The sequence below is a fragment of the Ciona robusta genome, chromosome 1 (genome assembly GCF_009617815.1).
Source record: "Ciona robusta chromosome 1, ASM961781v2".
Classification (NCBI taxonomy): domain Eukaryota; kingdom Metazoa; phylum Chordata; class Ascidiacea; order Phlebobranchia; family Cionidae; genus Ciona; species Ciona robusta.
The window spans coordinates 7,320,537-7,338,006 of NC_143235.1; the positions used below are offsets into that span (position 1 = coordinate 7,320,537).

General features: G+C 34.3%; 2 protein-coding genes across 11 annotated transcripts in view; one reads left to right on the forward strand and one right to left on the reverse strand.

The window, feature by feature from the left end:
- LOC149742413 (uncharacterized) overlaps positions 1 to 8,803 on the forward strand; it is a 43,247-nt gene extending 34,444 nt beyond the window's left edge. For 6 of the 10 annotated variants that reach the window (XM_089877870.1, XM_089877902.1, XM_089877886.1 and 3 more), the window contains 16 exons: positions 156 to 191; positions 1,312 to 1,371; positions 1,745 to 1,978; positions 2,554 to 2,675; positions 3,146 to 3,247; positions 3,736 to 3,934; positions 4,197 to 4,337; positions 4,932 to 5,087; positions 5,521 to 5,690; positions 5,881 to 6,034; positions 6,173 to 6,259; positions 6,374 to 6,435; positions 6,684 to 6,797; positions 7,117 to 7,186; positions 7,768 to 7,986; positions 8,126 to 8,803. In XM_089877870.1, the coding sequence (XP_089733996.1) occupies positions 156 to 191; positions 1,312 to 1,371; positions 1,745 to 1,978; positions 2,554 to 2,675; positions 3,146 to 3,247; positions 3,736 to 3,934; positions 4,197 to 4,337; positions 4,932 to 5,087; positions 5,521 to 5,690; positions 5,881 to 6,034; positions 6,173 to 6,259; positions 6,374 to 6,435; positions 6,684 to 6,797; positions 7,117 to 7,186; positions 7,768 to 7,986; positions 8,126 to 8,254 (2,055 nt within the window). In that variant the 3' untranslated portion in view covers positions 8,255 to 8,803. The remainder of the gene's footprint in view (positions 1 to 155; positions 192 to 1,311; positions 1,372 to 1,744; positions 1,979 to 2,553; positions 2,676 to 3,145; positions 3,248 to 3,735; positions 3,935 to 4,196; positions 4,338 to 4,931; positions 5,088 to 5,520; positions 5,691 to 5,880; positions 6,035 to 6,172; positions 6,260 to 6,373; positions 6,436 to 6,683; positions 6,798 to 7,116; positions 7,187 to 7,767; positions 7,987 to 8,125) is intronic. The other 4 variants (XM_089877878.1, XM_089877911.1, XM_089877935.1 and 1 more) reach the window with 1 other exon arrangement.
- Positions 8,804 to 9,191: 388 nt separating this feature from the next.
- On the reverse strand, positions 9,192 to 17,363 carry LOC149742415 (peroxisomal targeting signal 1 receptor-like). The gene is made up of 14 exons (XM_089878080.1): positions 17,211 to 17,363; positions 16,579 to 16,725; positions 16,004 to 16,123; positions 15,542 to 15,617; positions 15,074 to 15,260; positions 14,331 to 14,456; positions 13,643 to 13,732; positions 12,619 to 12,762; positions 12,289 to 12,359; positions 11,788 to 11,910; positions 11,355 to 11,444; positions 10,786 to 10,927; positions 10,157 to 10,338; positions 9,192 to 9,547 (listed from the first exon to the last, which is right to left on the reverse strand). The coding sequence occupies exons 1-14, from the start codon at positions 17,326 to 17,328 to the stop codon at positions 9,313 to 9,315; spliced, it is 1,851 nt and encodes a 616-aa protein (XP_089734206.1). The 5' UTR covers positions 17,329 to 17,363; the 3' UTR covers positions 9,192 to 9,312.
- Between the last annotated feature and the right edge of the window lie 107 nt (positions 17,364 to 17,470).

Consider the following 17,470-nt stretch of genomic DNA (forward strand, 5'->3'; position numbering starts at 1 on the left):
ACGTCTTAGATGAACATGGTTCGATAGGGTGACTTGAAATTAATTTATTCATATTGTTAAACGGTATATATCATTGGGATTATTAATAAACATAAAACGTTTATGCTGGTGGCGTATAATTGCACATTCTCTTAATCTTCTACCTTCAATACCAGGCCGATGACCTCTTTGCAATGTTGGAAAAAATGCAGGTAAGGCGATCCTTCGTTCTACCTTATTACTTCCTATCAATATATCACCCGTTCATGTGAAGTAGTAGACGTGTGAACGTTTACTAGGAGAGAACCGCCATAGAGTTAAAACAACCAACCAGCTAACAGTGCTGTGAGCCTCGCGCAGTTTAGCAGACAGTTTTCTATGAATTTTTAAAACAAGCATTTATGTAAAGGTGAAACTAATATAAATGAAATACGTCAGAGAAAATATATTCGCATGCGATAATGTTAGATGCAGAGTAGCAATGATAGATTGAAAGATGCAGCTAATGTTTTACAGGGTCGTCACAGTTTTCAACGTTGCGTCATCTGTTATTACATTACGTCTAGTTACTGATGATTAATTAGACCTATATTAATCCAAAATAATGCATAAAAAGAGGTTACTTTCATTATCCTGACTTGATCAGTCTGCATGCTCCAAATCTATTTCAAAAGATTCGAATCGTTTTGATTGATAATCTATATTTAGACACACAACCAATACAGCGAGTTAGGGAAAATGTAGCAATCACCGACATTGTTAAGTAGAGTACAGTTAAGTGGCTTAACGCGTGATGGACTTGTATAGGGACTGTGTTTTATTCACATCAGGCAGTTTAGTATAACGACGTTATGTTGGAGATATTTTCTCCCATATAATGTCTTGACAAATAAGGACATGTTTGCTTCAGATAATTCGGATATCGATTATATATTCGAGAAATCCATGTGTACGATAGTTGTATAACCATTCCTTCTTTATTATTGTGAAGGTGTGTCAGGTATAGGTTATGTTTAACTTCAGGAAGAGGTAGATATGTTTTGATAGATAAAGCATAGAATATTCTGTAGCGATATGCGCCGTGTAAGAAGGTATTCAAGAAGTTTTCGTTCCGCAATTAAATACTCGGTAAGATTTTAGAAATTTTAGTTACTTTTTAAGGTTGTTTTGATTTTCTATGATTTATATTAAATTACCACCGTCAGTCTTCCTATTTCTCTTTTTTTCACGAAAACCAAAATGCAGAAAATGCACTTCAAAATTGAAACCCTGGCGTGATAAAATAATTTAAGTTTCAAGAAATTTCAGTAGTTCAATATTTATTGATTCTAGGGCACGCGAATGGACGAACAAAGATGTTCTTTTCACATCACACCGACTCCTGAAATTCAGGTCTGTTTTATAACAAGATAAGCAGCAACCACGCGAAATCATTCTTAAAAGTAAATGCAAACGGGGACACGTTGATTACGACACATAACCTGAATTAATGTGTTTAGGTTTTGTGAAACTAACCTGTAACACTAGTTGTTGTATCTATGTTGTATTTTTAATGTAGCGTGAATGTTCTTAATGTAAACAAGCTTCAGCTGGTGCTGAAAACTTGCATGCTGTAGCGGTGGCTTAATTATATTCATTGTCTAATTTTTCTAATACGTACAGATATCAATCACTTATGCCGTGATCCCAACCAACCATTTACTAACAAAACCTAATATCCTATATCCATCATGAGGCAATATGTTATAAGTTCTTTAAAATGTAGCCGGACGCACCGACTCCATTGTACCCATCCATCAACGATATCCTTCGACGAGGTCCCCCTTTCGCCCAAGTAATTCCTCCACCCCAAGGCGGGTATTGGGCGCAAGGGTTTCACGCCCAATCTCGCCACGTCACCTCTGACCCCCGCACCTTAAAACCTACCCAAACCCCAGTCAGTTGTCGTTTACAACGTGATGAAGTGACGACGGCGTACCGAGACCACTTTGTTGGAAAGGTAAAATTTGTTTATTAGTTATTTTGCACATATATTATAGTTTACCATTAAGCATTTGTTATATAATGGGGCGGGGGAAGATGGGACACCTTTAGCACGAAATATATAAATATCCTGATCGTGTTTTAAACAATTAACAACGGTCTATGAAAGTCGCGAGGACAAGGTTTTATAATTCTTTGAATGTTTTTGTTTACTACCAAAATGTACGAGAAAATAGAATGAAAATGTGTCCCATCTTTCCCCCATCCTACTATACTGTATGTATATTTTCACAACGCACGAAAGAGTCATTAGACATCTCTTGTCATTATTTGCTGTTAGTGATTGCATCAGTGTACATCTATGGTAACTGTCCACTGGTGTCGGATATATCTAATTGATTAAACCGCCAGAAAATCGATCCAGTGAGGCCTCTTCGCGTCTCATATTATTGGTCTGTAACCCTCTCAACGACGGGTGCATATGACTCAGGCAGGAAATGATGTAACCTCAATCACTTTACAGTGAAAACGTAAACGCGATCAACTCACAATTTTGAATGAAACCATCAAATTAATCTTTCCAAATTTCAGGAGCATGTCAACATATATGCGTATGATTATAACAGCGAGAACATCGGTTCGATCATTATGTCGGTGAAATATGAAAGTGTCGCTGAAGGAAGCGACCTTGGTCAACACAGAGTCTTATTAAGGTGCTTAACTCATTTTTAAACTAACATGAACACGTCTGTTGATTAAAAGGGTTACTATACTGGTGTTGTCAGAAGTATTAAGTTGGGTGGGGGAAGACGGGACACCTTCGGCACATAATGTCTAAATATCCTCATCGTGTTTTAAACAAATAACAACGGTCTATAGGAGTCGTGAGGATACTGTTTTATAATCCTTTGATTGTTCTTTGTTTACTACCAAATGGGACAAGAAAATAGGATAAAGTGGTGTCCTATCTCCCCCCCCCTACTATAAATCTATGAATTTATAATTCTAAAATTATGTTGCGTGCCGACGTTTTGACGTCCTAATCAAGACGGTTGTCTTTATTAGGTTATCTGAAAGCGCGTATACAGTACAGTCAACAATTTCGAACAGTCTATGTTGGTTCTACCGATTACTGAAGAACATTATTACATTTATCATTATTACTATTTATCCATTTTCATAGATGTCGCCACGCTTCGTGGACAAAATGTTTTCCTGTTGTTCCCGAGAGTGGTGGGCCTGTACAGTGGGCTAAGAGCATGTGCGAAGATATCACTGTGGATCGGTGAGTCTCATTTCAATATTTCGTTTACAGGAATACCAAGGTTCATGTAATAGATTGTTTTTATCGTTCCATTTGGTAGGAAACAAAGAACTTTCAAATAATTATAAAACTGTAACACCACGACTCTATAATAGCGTTGTTTGTTGTTAAAACAAGAGTGTGGGGAATATCATGTGCTAAAGCTATCCCATCTTACCCCATCCTATTGTATTATTTTGGTTGTGGTTTGACATAGCAAGAAATAGGGAACTGACCGCGACCACACGTATTAATCACTTGTATTTTTCCACAACGACCACATGCTGCTTTAATAATCAGCTTTAATGACGTCATACATTCGATTTATTCATATATGACATCATCATCGAAATTCTGATTCGATTTTACTCTTCAAATCCAACAAACGCTCTTCCGACAGAACATATTTTCATTTTCAATTTCCTACGTGTCTGTCAATTTGCTAATGTGTTTCCTGAACTACCCCACAGGTTTTACCCAATCGTTTGCCCGAACGTGTGGCAATCAATCATACAGTTCGACGAGCATTGTGTCAACTCATCACATAAATTCGGAGTGCTTTACCAGAAAGCAAGGCAAACCAAAGAAGAAGAAGTGTTCGGGAATTGTGAGGAAAGTCCTGCCTTTAAAGAGTTTCTTGACTTCTTGGGAGATAACGTTGACCTGCAGGTAAAGAAACTATGGCGATTGCTGTATAGTTGGGTGGGGGTAAGATGAGACATATTTTTATTCTTTTTTGTCGTCCTATGTAATAGTAAACAAAGAAATATATACCTGTAGCCCTACGACGTAAAAGAGCAATTTTAAATGTTTAAAACACAATCAGGAAATATGAGATTTAGTTGCTAACAGTATCTCATCTTACATCAAAATACTTAACAATAAGAATCCTGCAATGGCAATATTCCTTTACATCCACAAATATATATAGGGTTTCGGTGGTTTCCGCGGTGGTCTTGACGTCAACCACGGCCACACTGGCCAAACCTCGGTACACAGTCACTTCCTCGATCAGGAGGTTATGTTCCACGTATCTACCAAGCTTCCATACGTCGAAGGTGACAGACAACAGGTGAGATAATATGTTTGTAAACAACAATCACTTTAAACGGTGTAGATGGGTAATTTGAGACATGTTTTCGTTCTTTTGTTTTCCTTGCACTTGGTAGTGAACAAAGAATATTTAAGAAAATATAGAAAAAGAATATAGTAAGGAGGGGAAAGATGGGACATCTTTCATTTTATTTTTTCGTCTTATTTGATAGTAAACAAAGAAAATTCAAGGAATTATTAAACCGTATCCATAGACCGTTGTTAATTGTTTAAAAAAAACGATCAGGTTATTTGAATAATATGTACTAAAGGTGTCCCATCTTTCCCCACCCTACTATATATAGCTGTAACTGTAACCTCAAGATCTAAAAGAGTGCCGTTAGTTGTTACAAAACGATTTGGAAATATAGGATTTAAATGTTAACAGTATCCCATCATACCCCACAGTAATATACAACCTAAGTTTAATGATCTGTTATAAATATGTTTTCTAACCGATTACTTAACAACTATAAAAGCGGCGTTTTCTATCTTAAACACACGTGGTAACTATTTTTTATTTCGCTAAATCCATTAATTTGTTTTTTATAGTTCGTTTTGTTTTCGTTCACAGTTGCAACGGAAGCGTCACATCGGTAATGACATAGTGGCTCTTGTGTTCCAAGATGACGAAACTCCCTTTGTCCCAAACATGATTACGTCTCACTTTCTACATGCGTACATCGTCATTCAACCTATTGATCCGTGCACTGAAAACTGCAGATACAAGGTAGATTGTTTGTTTGCGCTATTTCGGTGTGATGCTGATATCCATTGTTTAAACTTACATAGCAGTTTAAGCCAGTGCAGGCTTATAAGTGTGTGATATACCCCCGCATATAGTGGGATTTAGGTATTTTTTTTATCTGAAACACAATGACATATATACCATAGTAGGATGTGGGAATGGGAAACCCTTTCATTATATTTTCTCGTCATTTCAATATATTGTTTCTCGTTAGTAATAAACAAAAAATATTCAAAGAATTATAAAACCGCAGCCTCACGACTCTCATAAATCGTTGTTATTGTTTGAAACACGATCAGTATATTTGAATAATATGTGCTAAAGTTGTCCCATTTTCCCCACCCTACTATACAAAAAAACATAAAATTGCTTTGCGCGATTAAAAACACATTTCTAACATTGAGTTGTTATATAGGTATCCGTGACGTGTCGTGAGGATGTGCCAGAGTTTGAACCACTGTTGCCTGAACCTGCTGTATTTGGACGGAACGAACAATTCCGTGACTGGCTCTATTGTAAACTTATGAATGCTGAATGGGCTTGTTGCAAGTCTGAACAATTCGCAAAACTTCAGTACAGAACTCGGTAAGTGGAGGGATACTGTTGGCACGTATTATGCAAATTTCTGATTGTGTTCCCAACAATATACGACATTATCGTCACGATGGGTTAAATAATTCACGATGGGTTAAATAATTCACTTTCATTCATCCATTTATTTATTCATTTTTTGCAAAATATCCAAAAAATATAAAACATTTTTTTTTTGAATTAGTTCGATGCTGTTGGACCAACTTCATGATGAAGTAAACAAAGGCACCGAGTTGATGTTGGGACTTACATCTCAGTCCGGAGGAGACAACATCAGCACTTCGTCTGCGTCATCGGATACACAGAAGGAAGCAATCGGATTTTACGAAACTTTTAAAGTAAATGTTTTGTCCTCCAGTGGTTTTTGGCTATTTTTTATGTTAACATATTCTTACGTGGCAGTGTTGGGTGCATTTTTAATTTCTTTTATTTAAAATATATTTTTTTAATATTTAAAACAACTATTTTGTATACAGAAATTGGCCAAAAATAAATCGTTTGATGATGTCAATGGTAGCCCAACATTACACCACGGCAAAGGAAGCTCAGATAAACTAGTTTCTGTAAGTACTTTACTATCTGTGTTAAAATCTACTGAAGTGTAGCTGAAATAAAGAAGCGTTTTAAGTAAAACTGTTTTGTGTTAAAAAATAAAAAAATACTTTCTGTTTTCACAGGAAAAGAAATGGGGTTTCAAAAAGAAACAAAATGGCAGTTTCAATGTAATTGGATCGAAAGGGTAAGTTGATAGCATCCACAACTATTATATTCTATAACTGAAATATATAGCAGGGTGAGGTAAGATGGGACATGTTTTCATGCTTCGCTCTTGTTCCATTTGGTAGTAAATGAAGAGAATTATTCTAGAATTATATAACGGCGGCTTTAAAAGCGTTGTGCTAATTGTTCAAAACACTATCAAAAATACGGGACTTCTATCTTATCCCACAGTACTACAGTATATTTATATCCCATTTCCTTCCACAGAGACACACATGCGAGCCACACTGTTCAAGACAGTGGTCATGCGTCAGACGTTGCGCTTCACAAATCCAACCAAGGTAGTGTGAACTCACTCAACGAATCTCCACAGAAAAATAGGTATTATTATTTTCTACACTACTGTGTACCAATCAATGTATATTACTGCTAGGTAAGATGAAATACCGCTAGCACCTAGAACCTATATTTCGTTATCTAGTTTTAAACAATGAAAAACGCTCATTTGGAGTCGCGGGGATACGTTTATGTAATTCGGCAAACCTTCTTTCTTTTTTACTAAATAGGACAAGAAAGTGAATGAAAACATGAACCGTTTTACCCCACCGTATTATATTTAGTACACCAATGATGCATGTATCAATTTAAGTTTTTGTCATTTTGTGTTTGTTAACGATTCAGTAACCTAAATATGTTGCAGACAACTCCGATCGTCTTCGCCCTGTCAATCGTGTGGAAGTTACACAAGTTTAGATTCAGATACTGGTCTGGTAAGTTAACAGTTGTTGATGGGAAAGTTTTTAGACATATTTTGGGCCAAGAAAAGAATGAATAAAGCATTAAATAATCGTTTTTAACACGTTGAGTTTGTTTAAAAAAATTAGAACAGAAATGACGTTCGTTTGTTTTTATCCTAAATATTTATTTATTTTCCAAATACGGTATCCAAAGTAGAGTGGTGGAAGATGGGCCACCTTTTCACTCTACTTTTTCGTCCTATTTAATAGTAAACAAAGAACATTCAAAGAATTAAAACCGTATTCTAACTATTCTGACCATTGTTAGTTGTTTAAAACCGATCAGGATATTTGAATATTATGTACTAAAAGTGTCCCATCCTTCCCCACCCTACCATATTAATTAATGTTTTATCGAAAATCCTAAGCTGCTGTTTTCCCAATATGATGTGTCATTCCTATATTGGCGTTTTATCCTCCAAACTTTTGTGGGAGATATGAACATTTGAAATGGCATTGGCAAATTGAAGTCATATTTATACTTGGTATTGGCCTGACCTTGAATCTCAGGTTAATGTTTCAGTCATTACTTTCCTATTGTTTCCTTCGTATAGGAAAGCATCGCGTCATCGTCAAGAACCGACTCCTGGCCACGACCCAACAAACATACAGCGCTCAAGAAATCGAACAGTAGCACAGAACGACACAGTGCTGCCATAATAGAAAATGGGGCAGCAGAAGACAATGCAAATGAAGTTAATGAAATGAAGACTGAATTGAAAAAATTAAAACTTGAAAAAAGTGATTTCAGTGCGCAGCAACAGGAAATACTCGTAAGTAAAACACCGTTGTGTTATAAATGACAAATAGTATATTTGATAAAACAAAATAAAGTATTGGATTTTTTAATTATAAATACCATTGTAACCTATTCAGTGTACTTTATGAACAAAAAATATTTATTCCCAACAGCGACTTCGAGATGAAGTGAAACGACTTAAAGATAAAGATTCCACCCACAAGAAAACTGATATTAATTCAAACCCGACTTTACGAGCTCTTGCCGCAACTGTTGCCACTACCGAAGAACATTTGGTGTGACGTCATGATTCAAATCAGTATGACGTGTAAACTACGTCATATTAACAAACCAACAACGTTCGCAAGCCAAGAGTGTTGGACTTAACTTGATCAACTTTTATCGACTTGCGGATCGGACCACAACAAACAAAGAGAAGAAAAACTCTTCCTTTTGTCTTCATCGAGTCATTTGCGTTATCTGACGTCGTTTTGTCCACGTACTTTTGACTGTGAATCATGTAAACTGAATAGTAATTATATATTAATGATAACTGTATTGTTTATATTCCGTTGTCTGCCGTTGCTCGCTGTCTCCCTCAAGAACGTCTCCCTTTCATATTTTATACATTTTGTTATTGAAACTGCTTATGTTGTACCTGATATGAGAGTTCAGTTTGCACGGCAAATCGTTCCTATGTTTCCTTTTTGTAAAAGAATATATTTGAAAATGTGGGTGTAGATTTCTACTGCATTTTCATCGCTGCTCACTTACATGGCTCACAACAGTATTCTATTTTCTTTTTTTACCGTACAAGCCGCGTATGGGCGTTAATAAATCAACAAAACAGAGTTGTATGTCTGCATTATGGTAGTCGTCAAAGGCAAAAAATAAAGCAAAGTTTTCCAATAATTGTCTCTTAAAAATTTTTCCTACAATGAAATGTTTTTTTTTATCCCTTGTGCAAGACGCTTAGCGGCATTTGCTCCAACTCAGTTAACTGCACGAATTGTCTCATACGAAAAATATTCAATATAGTTACAAAAAATATTCAATATAGTTACCCACTTTGTTATATGTGGTAACATGTTCACGGGAAACAGAACATCCGTTTTATAACGAATGTCATTACCCCTCCATGCGAAGATAAAAAAGTTACATTCCTTCGTTTTTTTTACCAGGAACACAAATTAATGTAGAAAGATATCGTTACAGTTAATGTGGTCTGCCGACTAAACATTTTTAAATCTTTCAATTTTTATTAAGATAGAAGTCGTTACAATAAAGAATAGAATGCAATTACAAAATTGAAGTAATTAGAAGAATAGGAAAGAAAAAGATCAATTAGTTGAAATTCCGATCAGGTTGTCGGTTCAGGATTTGATGTTTCTACGTTTCGATCAATTCCAAATTTTCGTGAGAGAGCGTCTAGATCACGATTATTTGCGAGCTCATATGAATGATCATCACGCATGAATGAAACAGCCATACGAAGGGTTGACCAAATGTTATCAGACATACGACCTACTTCACCCTTTGGTCCACGACCACTTTGTTGAACGTTTAATGCTGTGAGGAAATGTTCAACTGCTTCCCTGGGGTAAAATATGAATTCAGCATAACGTTAATACCTTTACGACTTACAACTTTGCTAGACTTTAACCACCTTGTCATTACAACAGTGCAATTACATTTTTGTTTTAAATTAACGTTGCCATGACAAAGAGGTTAGCGCGCCTTCTGCTAGCCCAAATATTACGGGTGCAAGCCTCACTTAAGATTAGCCATACTTTACAAAAAAAATACAAATCACCCACAAAGTCACATAAATGTGTTAGTTTGTAAGTGGGCAAAAGGTGTATGTAACAAAACACTTGTATCGTATTGATTGTCATTGCTCCACCACGTGAAAACAAATAAGTTACATTCATTTAATTTTTAAAAAATGGTTGAAAAATTGTTTTAAAAACTATGGCATGCATACCATTTTAAGGGCGTACCAACGTAAAATTTAAAGGGGCGTACCAACGTAAAATTTAAAGGGGCATACCAACGAAAATTTGTGTATTGATGGATGGTACCTTTAGATCACATTGAACATTTCTATCATAACACAAGTTTTTATTTTTTGTTGGTATGCCCCTTTAATGTACAGAAAGGTCTTCCAGGTTAGACATAAGAAATTTAAAACTACAAATACATACTTATGTGCACCAAGGTTAATACAACTGATGCCGAGGTTGTATCTTGATCTGATGAATCCAGGATTTAATTCAAGAGCTCTTCTATAAGCTTGCACTGCTTGTTCAGATTTGTTTCCATTCGCAAGCGTAGCACCAAGTTTGTTCCATAATAATGGATCGTCGGGTCTTACAGCTAATGCTGCCTGAGAATATGATATTGAATGTAACTATATATGTTTAAATATTCTCAACAAGGGAAAGCAAATGTGTTAGCTCTAAAGTAGGGCAGAGGTTAATGTTAAACATATGTTATTAGTTCAGTGGTTAATAGAACGCATGTCTTGTGTAATAATAAATTGAGAGTTAATGCTCCATGGTAGGCAGAAGTTACTTTAGGAAGCGAATATTGCTTTAACCCAGTAGTCACAAATTCAAACTGTCATCCATATGAATAAATAAACAACCACCGACAAAGTTCGTAAGTCATAAGTAACTGGGCACAAAGTATATCGAATAAGGTATCCATGTTCTAATGAATTTGGTCTTACAGTAATGTAAGAATTAATCCGTAACATTTATTCTTTATCATACTGAACCTAAAAATCTGCAACTTTTTGCATTAAAACACAAGAAGTGAGCATGTAACTAACTTGAAAGCAATCAATAGCTTTATCGTATCCATTCGATATATTGAACAAAACACCGAGTCCACACTGCACATCAGGATCAGGGTTGGTGGGTGACAACCTGGCAGCTTGTATGTATAAGTCTTGCACGTCATGGAACAGATCACTGGAATGAATGTTAATGTTAAGCTAATGTCACATACCTTTATATGGATAAATGGATTTAACTTATGTTCTGATGGTCGTTACAACATGGCTAGTCTGTTTCACACACACCCACCCTGCCCGCTTACGAGTTACCACACAGGTATGAAACTTTTTATTTATTTTTATTATTATTTTCTAAAGGCCTTTTTCATATTTTTGTTTTAACATATGGTTAAGAACTTAGACAACCCATAAGAGATCACTGGGTTGGAACAAGTGTCTTGCAGAAAGACATATACACATACAATGGAAGCTTAAACCCGTAACCTGGGAGGCAGGTGTGAGGTGTCATAACCACAATGCCATGGTGTTGGCAATTCAACCAAGAGTGGTTGGAGTGCAGGTCTTTTAGTTACAGAATCAATATTGACAATCAACCTATTTACCTGTTTGCCACACTACCAGTCCAATGATGAACACCTGATTCAACTTGTTCAATATTATGTTCACGTGGATTGCTTTTTAAGTCTTTATATCTGGTAAATAACAAAGTTAAGTAAGATGATAATGCTGATAATACCGTGATGATCAACAGGAAAACAAACCACAAGCAACCAAAATATTATTGTAAATAACATTACAAAAATTTGTTTTGTTTATCTCTTTGAATACAGTTATAAAGATTAGCTTAGCTTAAACAACAAAGCAAAGGAAATTAGCAGCAAAACGACAGTTATTAAAACGCGCTTTTGGTAAAAAACACATCAGTAAATCCAAATGTGTCAAAGAAAGGCATAGCTGCCCCAATACGAAGTCATATTAACTTCTAAGGTTTGCTTCTGTCCCAAACAAAATTTTGGTTTGCTGCCAAACACATACTTAGGATGAGCATAAATCCACTTCTTAAGTGTCTGGCATGCTTGAGCTTGCATGGATTCATTTGTTTCACTTACAGCAAGCGCCATCAACGCAGGAAGGTTCTCAGGTTCCAATGTTAGACATCTAAACATGGAATGTTGGGTTTAAACATTTTAACATATAAAAAGCAAGCACATATTAAGTTGAAAAATAAAAAGTTTAAGAATCAGTTTTCAAACCTGATTACTATTGTAACAAATTTAGAAATTTACACACTAATTTAATTATATATACTATTTTAGTTCAGTTTTTAGAAAAATAGATTTGAAAAGCTTTTTTTTGAAAATTTGAAAACCCAGCATATAGAGTTAATGTGTAACCACTATAACATATTTCACAACAAACAGCTAAATTTTCTACTGGCACAAGACTCAACAAGAATTGATAAAAGTCAAGGTTTCTTTATTTTAACAAATCAACAACATGTTTGTGCTATTGTAAACAGTCTCAAGGTAATATTACCTGTGCAAAGCACTTATTGCTGCACCTTCCTGTTCATTTTGTGCTTGTGTGGTTCCGAGATGTTGCCATGCCTGTTGATGGAAAAAATGTTTAATGTATTTTATAAAAGCAATAAACATCAATGGTTTATTGACTCTTATCTGCAGTTATACTTGTACCAAGCAACGTGGCTGCATGTACTGATATTAACTCTGGCTTGTGTGTTGTGTTGTATACATATTTACTTTTATATTTTCCATTTCTTAACCTTTTTCATATCAATTGTGTAATAAAACTATTTTACAAAACATCAATTGGGAAAACTCAATCTGCGTGGCCTTCACTTCTCACCTCAATATGATCTGGTTCGCTTTGAACTGCAGCTTCAAACAGAAGAACAGCGTTTGGAAGATCACCGAGTCTCAACCTCTTCAATCCTTCCTCAAAACAATTCTTCAGATCTTTGAATGGATTTTCTTCTTTAAAATCATATTCCTGTAAAAACATGTAAATAACCTCAAAAAATTTAAGAATAGTTTTAATTGTTGTTAAATAAATTAATTATGAGCAACAGAGCTTCAGTTTATATTTTTATTAAACAACAGTCCGTTCCATAAAACTACCACCTGGCAATAAACTATTTCCTTATTTTTTACTATCTAACAGTTTATATTTATTTCTATTTTATCTTTGTTTCTGTTAACTGTTGGCAGGCAAGTGGGTATAAACAAATGAAAATCACTTAATCATAAAACAATTTTGCAAAAACCAACAAATTTTTGAAACATTCTTTTTTATTCCCTATTCATAACACAATTTATGGGTAAAGAAACAACAGAAAAAGGTATAAAATGTTTCAAAAAATTAAAATATATCAGAAGCAAGCTACTTCAATATATAGCAAATAACTGCATTCATAATATGTTCATCACAAAAGGCCTTTTCACAAAAAAAGTTTAGAAAATCTGAAAAGTTTTATGCCAATTTTTTGTTTGATTTTGTAATTTGCGTTTTACCAAAAAATATTTACCACTTATAATAACAGTTGGAATAAAAAAGAAGCCAATTAAATATTGCTTTACCCACAAAAGCTGTTTGTAATAAAATAATTTTCAGCGAGTAGGGAGGGCTGTCCTTTCTTACCCCAAGTACCCCATTGTTTTTATTACCCCACTTGTCTATATATATATATATATATATATATATATATATATTTAATTTATTTTAATGTTCAGCTTGGGTGATACATGCTAATTTTTGTAACTAAGATATTTTATAGAATATTTTAATTAATGATAAATAAAAATACGGATATCAACTTGATCAATTTAGCCTGACATCAACATAAATAGCTAACTTACTTAAACACACTTACTTTAACCTGTGTGTTGGCTGTTTCAAATTCTTGCAACCAATCATCATTCCCATGCTGCAGTTCATCATTCCAATGATCAAGAAAATCATTCTGTAAGATTTAACCAATATTTTATTTTTTAGGTGAGTAATACAAACGACATACTATTTTTTAGCACTTTAAAACTAAAGCTATGTTTTTCAAATTGTTGATACTTTTATTAACAAAAATTTGACAATTGTTGGAAAAAATTTTGAATTTAATTTGAGAACAAAGTTTGAGAATCACGGCTTGAATTGGTATAAATTGTAAAAACATGAGTGATGTTAATTATTTTGCCTCTGCTGATATAACAAACCATTATTACATATAATACTACTTATCAGGTTGTTCAGTGTTGCTAAACAACAACAATTCTTATAACAAGTATAAACCAGTGAGTAGAATCTTTAATTTTTACAAATAGTTGGGTGGGGTAAGATGGGATATATTTTATATTAAAAATATATATATATCCGCAGCTCTAAAAAGTGCTTTTAATTGTCCCAAACACAAGTATTACCACTATTACCAGTATCCCATCTTACCTAACACTCTAACAGTACTATATTGAAAAAGTATTAAGCAGGTTAAAGAGAGTATAGATATGACTAAAATAGATACATTTATTACAAAAATAAAATTAACCTATCTTACAAATCTCACTTACATCGTCATCCACAACGGTTGTTGCTGATTGTTCAACAAACTCGTCGGTCCAAACATCAGCGTTTAACTTGCGATCCTGCTGCAAGAATTCACTCGACCACATTTCTGATAACTTAGCTGGTGAAACCTTAAAAAAATTATATCATTTTTTACAAAGAATGAATGTATGATTAAATAGCATTTAGAAATTTAACAGGCAAATGACTGGAGTCGAATTAGTAATCTTTAACCCATAGTTACATATGATATTTCATTGGCGCAAGAACATTTATCACTTTAGCATGGTCATAATAATAAATTAATTTATTTGTCTGTGTGTAGATAATAAGAGAACTGCATGGGAGGGTTAGCATGTTTTATTTCAAAATCATAATGCCAAAATAAATTTGTTGGAAAATTTCTAAAATATCCCATTAACTTTGTGATGCTCAGCACCCTACTATAAGATTGCTTGGTGTGCAAACACCAGCACCATAGTTTGGGCTCTGGCTTTGTGCCTGATCATGCGCAAGGCAGGCTCTTAATTCCGACTTTGATTGCGCAACACATTAACCCGGCAACCATTTACGTCAAGTTGTATCACAAAAACAAAGCATAGGTATGACATATATAATATGTATGTATAAGATGCAACCGAGAAATAAATAGTGTAAGACAAAATGCAAATTTCTATGTGCTAACTTGACACTTGTAAATGGTATTTACATTATTTGTATTTTTGATTTAATACATTGCTTAACTCACCTTACTGTTTTGCATAAACTCGTTGGCCCACGTCTCACCGTCACCCCCCTTAGATATGTCAGCAACAAACTTCATAAAATTAGTGGAAGATAATTTTGGGTCATAAGCTGCCGACTTGACCATATTTGCTGCAGCTTCTTTTAATTCAGATGAAGATCTTTGCTCTGTTTCATCCAACTCTTTGATCCTACCATGATAAGGATAAGTTTCATCTCTTAGTCTTAATATATTAATATTTTGACATTAAAATGGCCACAACTTTATACAAATTAACAAGTATGTTATTGTTCAATACATTTGCTTTACTTTCTAATTTAAATGTTAAATTTACAGATTCAGCATAGTACACAACTCAATTTCATTTCTATATCCATGTTATAAACATTAAAGTTATAAAAAACCATACTTCATACAATTTTGCAACTTTTTCAATATTATGTTTTGTTGTTACGTTTTTACAATATTTACCACGATTGCTCAAGTTCGTGAACACGAGATTGCTCTACAAACTCGTTTGTAAATTGTTCATGAAGTGGAACATTTGCTGCAAATTATCAATGTGTTTAAATTATAAATCAGCTTGTATAAAAGGTTGGTACATTATTGTACATATACTGGTCAACTGTAGACTACGTACTTTCAAATAACTGTTTTCAATAAAAAAATATGCCTTTTATATCATATGAGAAGTTTTACAATACTGTATACAATGTTTAACACTGGTACTATGTGCTTATTCTACAGTGCTTATCCTCTATATGGGTGAATATATAAGAAACCACTTGGTTCGAGAAACTGTTAATTGTCATGCTTTAGAATTCAAACACCTATCCTATCGCTGTCCGTGATGAGCATCCAACTCTGTATCTTAAGGTTATGATGCTACTTCCTAACCACTGAACCACAGCGAGAGATACAGTAGGTGCCTACAGTGTTGCAAAAATTCGTGGGCCCAAGCTGCATCTTCATCTTTATGTTTCACAGCAGCAGGTTGATGAAGCGTTCTCGTAAACTCACTACTCCATTCTTGTGATCGAACATCTGGTATACCTGAACAAGTAAAGAAAATTATGTTGTCTAAAAATAAATAAATATATTTATCTACTGATCCTTTTTACTTATTCAACCCTAATAAAGTTTAATCTTAACTTTATAATATAGTTAAACTATTTATAATTTTAATAATGCAAATATGTCAGAAATTTTAAACATAACTTCTGTGTTGATAATTTACCAAATTTTTTCTGCTCATCTATTCAACCCAAATAAACATGCAGGATGATACTTGTAACTCTACAGGCAAAAGACTTTACAATGCAAATATTAAAAAAAAACTCAAAATAACACATGGCAGGGCAGCTCCCACCACAATACAGTAATACTTTTCATTCTGTTAAATATTTTGAATTACTATTATTTTGAATTTCAGGTAATTTTGTTTAAAATTAGAAATTGTAAAACAAGCCTTAAAAAACTAATCCAACCGTAACTTAGATTCATATTACCAGAGTGGGGGTGTATGGTTGGTTGCTGTAAACGCTGCATTTCATGCAAGAGTGCATCCATATTGAAGGTCCTTGGTTGAACATGTCGACGAGAATGTTGTTCGGACAAAAACTCATCCACGAAACCTTGTTCATCCGAACGAAAATCTTTAAAAGAAATTAATTAGTTTTTAACTTTTTTGTGTGCAATTTTTTTAACTAGGCTATATAATATCAAAGTCAGTCGCCAACTTAATACTTTTTTGTTTGATACACAACAGTAAATACAAAATGATTTGGTGGCTATTGATAAAAAGTAAGAAATGTAAAGATACAAAGGAGCATCAGTGAAGAAGGCACCGGTATGTTACAGATTAGTCTGGTGGATAATGTTAAAGGTTGGTACTTAGGGGTCACCTGTCATTAGTTAGGAGGTAGGGCCTAGTTGTTATATAAGCATTTGGCCATTGGCCCAAATGGGTATGAGTTGGCAGTTAGTGGTTGGTTCTTGGTTGTTACATTTAGCGGTCAGCAGATAATGTAGAGAAAGATTCTTGAAAAGCTTTAAAGTGCATAATAACTGGGATTATGTAATTGATTTTGAACAATATGAATTAGAAAGGTATTACAGCAGAGAACAGGAGTTCATTTACCTGGCCTTCTCAAACCTTCATGTTGGAATGCCTGATCATGTTTAAAATGTTGACTTGCATGAACTAATGCATTTGACGTTCCACAATCTCCGGCTACAAGGTCTTTTAAGACAGACATTTTAGATGAAAGTAAAACCTGTGCTGAATAACCACCGTATGCAGGCAATGACGTCAGCAAATTGTGATTACTTGTCAATTTTCAGTGAAACGCAGATGAACAAGAGAGCTGTATTCTAATGAATAAGCATGTCTATTACAAC

Excerpts from the sequence above, each read along its gene's own strand:
- LOC149742415 (XM_089878080.1), bottom strand. The coding sequence starts at position 17,328 with ATGTCTGTCTTAAAAGACCTTGTAGCCGGAGATTGTGGAACGTCAAAT. Across the intron at positions 13,733-14,330 it reads CAACCGTTGTGGATGACGAT|AATGATTTTCTTGATCATTG; the intron begins GTAAGTGAGATT and ends TAAATCTTACAG. Across the intron at positions 12,360-12,618 it reads GCGAACCAGATCATATTGAG|GCATGGCAACATCTCGGAAC; the intron begins GTGAGAAGTGAA and ends TTCCATCAACAG.